At 50.1% G+C, this 6,000-nt stretch overlaps 1 protein-coding gene across 3 annotated transcripts in view; it reads left to right on the plus strand.

The window, feature by feature from the left end:
• Nucleotides 1–3,473, plus strand: part of STEAP3 (STEAP3 metalloreductase) — a 51,640-nt gene extending 48,167 nt beyond the window's left edge. For all 3 annotated transcript variants that reach the window (XM_019469334.2, XM_053909582.1, XM_019469335.2), the window contains exon 5: nt 648–3,473. In XM_019469334.2, coding sequence (XP_019324879.2) covers nt 648–929 — 282 coding nt within the window. In that variant the 3' untranslated portion in view covers nt 930–3,473. The remainder of the gene's footprint in view (nt 1–647) is intronic.
• The last annotated feature ends 2,527 nt before the right edge of the window (nt 3,474–6,000 follow it).

Raw genomic sequence — 6,000 nt, forward strand, 5'->3', positions numbered from 1 at the left:
GGGGCGTGGACTGGAGGGGAGGGACCGGCACCCATCAAGCCTAGGGCTTCACAAATAGCGTCAGGTGACCCGGCCCGCAGGCCTCTTGAGCCACTCTCACGACTGGTGCCAAAGCCACCTGCCAAGTACGCTTGTCACTTTGTGTTTAAATCAACCTAAAACCAGTTCACCTTTTTATCTCCCCTCATCTTAGGCCAATTATTATTTGTGAAACTATGGCTTTGGTATGCTGGGAGACACCTGGTACTCTAAGATACGTTGAAATATGAGCAAAACTAGTACAATGTTTTTAAACGTCTTTGAACTGCATTCCATCGAAGTCCTCTGGTGGCTGCCAGAATAACACAGTTTGGGGAAGAAACCGCCTCACTTTATCAGATGCTCATGATTCGGTCAGTCCCTACACACCTGCAGGCTGGAGGCATGATTGTCATTTTTCCGTTGGGGAAACTGAGGCTCAGAGAGTTCAGGGAGTAGTAGTAAGATCATGCAGAGAGGGGGTCATGGGGCTGGGACTGGAACCCAGAGTCTTGACTACCAAAGCAACCCCTGCCTTCCTTCCCCTCTGCCAGGCAAGCCAGTGAGCCTTTGTCTGTCTGTGTCTGTCATCCCCCTGGCCCTAACTCCATCCTTCCTTTCTTCCGCAGTCCACCCTGGGCTTCGTGGCCCTCGTGCTGAGCACCCTCCACACGCTCACCTACGGCTGGACCCGTGCCTTCGAAGACAGCCATTACAAGTTCTACCTGCCTCCCACCTTCACGCTCACGCTGCTGGTGCCCTGTGTCGTTATCCTGGCCAAAGCTCTGTTCCTGCTGCCCTGCTTCAGCCGCAGACTCTCCAGAATCCGGAGGGGCTGGGAGAAGGACGGTGCCACCAAGTTTATGCTGCCGATGGACCACGCCCTGGCCCAGAAGACGAGCCACGTGTGAGGTGCCTGCCTCTGGCCCCAGAAACCAGACACAGGCAGGACAGTGCCCTGGGCCTGCCGGGGCTGCTTTTCTCGATCGAGCAGGATGGTGAAATGGTGCACACATTGGTGGTGTGAGGTCTGAATTCCTGGGACACCAGTGTAGGTGGCAACATTCAGAATGGCACACACACACGTGTGTGTGTGATATATATGTTCATGTATATTTCATATATATATATACACATATATATATATAACAGGATTTGCATTTATACTTAAAGAGTTGAGCCCCTGAGATTTCAACTTATAGATTTAAAAGCAAGGGCCAGATGTTAGAACAGCAGCTCACAGTGTTGTGATCTCTGCAGAAATAGACACACACTCTTTGCACAGAAAAGGCAGTAAGAGGCTTGTACCTTGGTGGATTCCATCCATTTGTGTCCCACTCCCTTTTTGCTGCTTTCCCAAGGCTTTTGTCGAGTTGGAGCCCAAAGGGGGCAGATAAGAGCTCTGCCTGGAGCCTCATGGGATCACAGGGTGGAAGGGTCGCCAGCGAGCAGGGGGTGGGCTCCTCCCTCATTCACCTTCGGCGGCAGCAGGAGGTCAGGCGGTTGCTAGGACCCTGGGGGGTGAGCCTGGTGTCTGTGCCCTGGGAGCAAATTAAAGATGAGTCCTTTGCGGGGTCGGGGCCGAAGCTGTCCCCTCTAATCCTCCTTGAGCTGGGGAGATTTTTTTTTTTTTTTCCTGAAAGTCAGAAGTCACCACAGCGGCTACACATTGATCCTCCTGCGGGAGTGTGAAGTCACCTCCGCGTAGGAGCCACTAATGAACCGTCTTGAGAACAAGGGTAATTTTTTTCCCTCCTTTAAGTTGGTGATGACTGTTCTTCAAACCACTGTGCCTTCTCACCTTTCAGATCATTAGTTTGGATATCTCTTAGGAAGGCCCAGAGCAGGCCCTCTGGAAATCAGTTCGAGGGGGAGGGGGAACATAGCAGACAGCCCTCAGCATCACAGCTGAGGCTTTTCTCAGACCCGCCCAGGGCACCGAAGGACTGTCCCCGCTGAACTGGTCCTGTGGAAAAACCTTGGGACCTCATCAGATGCCCTCTGCTGCTGCCAGGCAGAGAACCTACCAGAAAACCTCACTGGCTCCAAGTTCCACACTGCTCCAGGGAAAACAGGGAGCACATGGGCAATGGTGACCCCAAGGATCACCAACCCCAGTCAGTTACACTCAGAATAGTTGGGAGGGTCTTTTCTACCAAAGCTGCAAACTCGTCAGACTGCTGCCCCAAAGCACAAGAGGCTGGACCCCAACCAGAGCCGCAGTACACGTGTCCTCGAAGCCCATGCCAACCCTTGCTGGTTCCTACTGAAACTGCTGTGATTTCCCCTGTGGATAAATAGCTATTCTTGGCTGAGCCCCCTCGACCCCAGAACCAGGATGATCTGTCCTCTCCACCAAAAAAAAAAAAAAAGGACTTGTAGCCACAGAGAGGACAGGGTCCCAACGGAAGACATGAGTGAGACAAACACTGACCTCTGCTCCAAATAGGGAGTGTGGGTCTTCTGGGCCACAGGTATCTTAGGAGCACAGTCGAGCCAGCAAAGGCTGGCGAGACAGCGAGAAGAGGATGCCCCTGCCTCCCCCAGAGAGGCTTCATGAGCTCATGTCTGCAGAACGCATTAGGGTCCTTTAGTGAAAAGGGGGTGGAAAAAAAAAAAAAGCCAAGTGCAAGAGTATCTCATTAGGCCGGTGACTGATGGAGGGAAGGTGGCACAGGCGAAGTTGTCTGCTTCCTGCAGATGTTTTCCTTCTGCTCCTGCAAGGCTGAGCTGCAGAAGTTTGCCTTCCACATGGGCCCCCACGAAGCGGCGCCGTGATCCTCGGAGATGCTCGCTGAAAAGGAGGCAGGCGAAGCACAGATTCCAGCATTTGCTTAACACAATGAGGGCCCTTCAGTGTCCTGCTGATTGGAAGCAAGGAGAACGTGGGCGACTGGGATCCACCAGGATCTCCAACCCCAGGCAGTACTGGTGGCCTTCCTTCTCTGACCCTCCTCCCTGGGCCCAGGGAATTTCCTTATACCAAAGATGCTGACACACGGCAAAATCCAGCATGCTCCCTCCCCTTCCCCGTCCACCTCCTGCTGCAGGTGCTCCTAAGAGAAGAAAATGGTTCCAAGGTGGGGGTGGCAGGAGGGAACAGGTGCAGCAGGGGACCTGGCCACCCACCAACTGGACAGTCGACTCATGAAAGGCGGGGGGGAGTGGGGGGGGGCTGTGTGTTGGGCCTTGATCTGGTGTCTGCTGCTCTTCCCTACCTCACCAGGCAGCTGGCAACAGCACCCCCCATGAGAGTGGGTCATTCCCTTTCAGCCTGGTAAATTCTATGTGCCTCTGGGTACAAAAGTGCCTGAACCAATGTGCTCCAGAAGTCCTAAATGCCATGGTCTGAGGTTTAAAATCAATGCCATTGAAACAGTCTGTGTATTTTGTGTTTGAAACCTTGTAGGGCTTGTCTAAGAAGCAACAGAAATAAACCCCTAACCTTCTGTGAACTTCAGGCTTTCATTTCTGTCCCGCCGATCACCTGCCCACTCATTCGCTCATTGGCTCAGTGAGCCTTCTGACTGGCGCTTGCTCTGAGGCAATATGCAAGGTGAGTACAGAATGATCTGGGCTAGAGCTCACCTCTGAGGAAGGGTAGACATGAAGATCTTCAGCAACAGGCAAGGAAGGACATGGAGGAGATCCAGGTGACAACGTGGTGGCGGTGGCAGGATGCAGAGGAGGGGGGATGCGAAAGGGGCATCCGAAGCCCCTTCCTGGAAGGCTTCCTGGAGGGGGCGGCATCTGTGCTGCTGTCAGAAGGCTGCAGCCTTGAATGCAGGTGAGAGCTGCAGTGCTTCTCAAACTAGAATGTGCACAGGAGCGCATGTGGATCTTGTTCAAACGCAGCTCTGAGTCACGGATCTGGGATGAAGCCGAACCTGTGCATTTCTAATAAGCTCCCAGGTGCCCTGGATGGTGTTGATCCTCAGGGATCAGGGCTGAGATGGCTTCCTTTGTCCCCCTTGTGCTGCGTCTCTGCCCTGTTACCAACTTCCCCAGGACGTTGGTCCCCTGGCTGCCCTGGAGAGCTGTGCCCCTGCACACTGCAGATGTGGCTGCGACCCCTGTTCTCTGAAAGGCAGAAGAAGCAAACGCGCACCCCACCAGAGCCACAGGCTTGCGCTCTGTGTGTTCCGTGTGGGATGTCCCCTGGGTGGTCCCACAAGTCGGTCCTGGGTCCATCAAGAAAACAAGAACTCTTCAGAGAACAGCCACCTATCATGCAGTCAACCTTTTCTACTGAAACAGAACTGGCTTACTGTATAGGGAAGAAAAAACCCATACGCACAAAGCAGTCTAGTGGCTAAAAACCATTTCCTGGGAACAATGACTGAAAGATGGCCTTGAGCCCCTGATAAGAGTTTTCCAAAGAAAGAACCATGGTCAGAAAACAACTTCACTACAATAGTTTTCAACAACAAAACAAATCACATGCTTAGAGTTTTGCTTTTCTGCTCTGTGTCCTTCCACACATCACGGTGAGAGAGTTAAGCTTTAAAAGTGATAGAATGTCCATTATTAAGTTCTTGTGTGGTTTCACACAAGAACTAAGGAACGACCAGAATAACTCACGTAAGTTTAAGAGAAGATCACTCAGCTACTTGATAAGCTGAATCTTTTCCGAAAGCAATGACGTGGGCCCTTGGAAGTACAGAAGCTTGCTTCTACTGGGTCACTGCCCTGGTGTCTTTACAAAGAGGAAGCTAGAACCATTAGAGCAGAAATTCTCAATCTTACCAGACCAGCACCAACTTGTTCTAATGAATACTTGAAAATCTATTTTTACTAACCTAAAATGAAATTCAGAAATAGAACCTACCTATGCATATATTTTTTAAATCAATATAATAAGTTCTTAATTAAAACGAAATAGAGGGGCACCTGGGTGCCTCAGTTGGTTAAGCGTCTGACTTCGGCTCACGTCATGATCTCACGGGTTGTGACTTCGAGCCCTGCGTCAGGCTCTGTGCTGATAGCTCAGAGTCTGGAGCTTGCTTCGGACTCTGTGTCTTCCTCTCTCTCTGCCCTCCCCAGCTTGCACTCTGTCTCTCTCTCTCAAAAATAAATAAAAATCGTTAAAAAAATTAAAAAATACATTTATATAAAATGAAAATAATTTACACTAATATATACAATACTGATAATAGTAATTATTATGAGTAATAATCATACAGTAATTGGTTTCAGGAGACATACAATAATACTCAACATTGTTGACCTTTATAACTGACATTTTATTTTTTTAAGTTTATTTATTATGAGAGAGAGAATCCCAAGCAGACTCTGCAGTGTCAGTGCAGAACCCGACATGGGGCCTGAACCCACAAACCAGGAGATCATGACCCAAGCCGAAATCAAGAGTCCAATGCTCAACTGACTGAGCCAACCAAGTGTCCCTTTGACATTTTAAAGTAAGGGCTAAAGAGGGGCACCTGGCTGGCTCAGTTGCTTAAGTGTCCACTCTTGATATCAGCTCAGGTCGTGATCTTGGGGTCATGGGATCGAGCCCCATGTTGGGGTCTCCCTGACAGCATGGAGCCTGCTTGGGATGCCCTCTCTCCTCCCTCTGGCCCTTCCCTGCTTGCATCTCTCAAAATAAATAAAAGAAATAAGGGATAAAGGAAGTGTAAGTGTGTGTGTGTGTGTGTGTGTGTGTGTGTGTGTGTGCATGCACACGCGTGCACTGAGTGTCTGAAACAGTATTGAATGCTGTGGAGAAGCAACATGCAGAGCAGTAAGTGTCCACTGAATTTGAAAATAGGGAAACTTTACGGTGAGAATGTCGATGCGGTGTTGGAGGACTGGGGAGGAATGGAGACGCTAAGGAAATGGAGACTAGTTCTGGACAACTCATCCAAGAGTTGGTTATAAAGTGGGAGAGAGAGAGGATTGGTAACTGGGGAGAAATAGAAGGACAGAAAGAGAGCTCGGTTTTTTTTTTTTTTTTCCCATGGTTTTAATCTGAACGTGTTT

Source organism: Panthera pardus, unplaced genomic scaffold, assembly GCF_024362965.1.
Source record: "Panthera pardus isolate Hobbes unplaced genomic scaffold, ASM2436296v1 HiC_scaffold_10, whole genome shotgun sequence".
Lineage (NCBI taxonomy): Eukaryota > Metazoa > Chordata > Mammalia > Carnivora > Felidae > Panthera > Panthera pardus.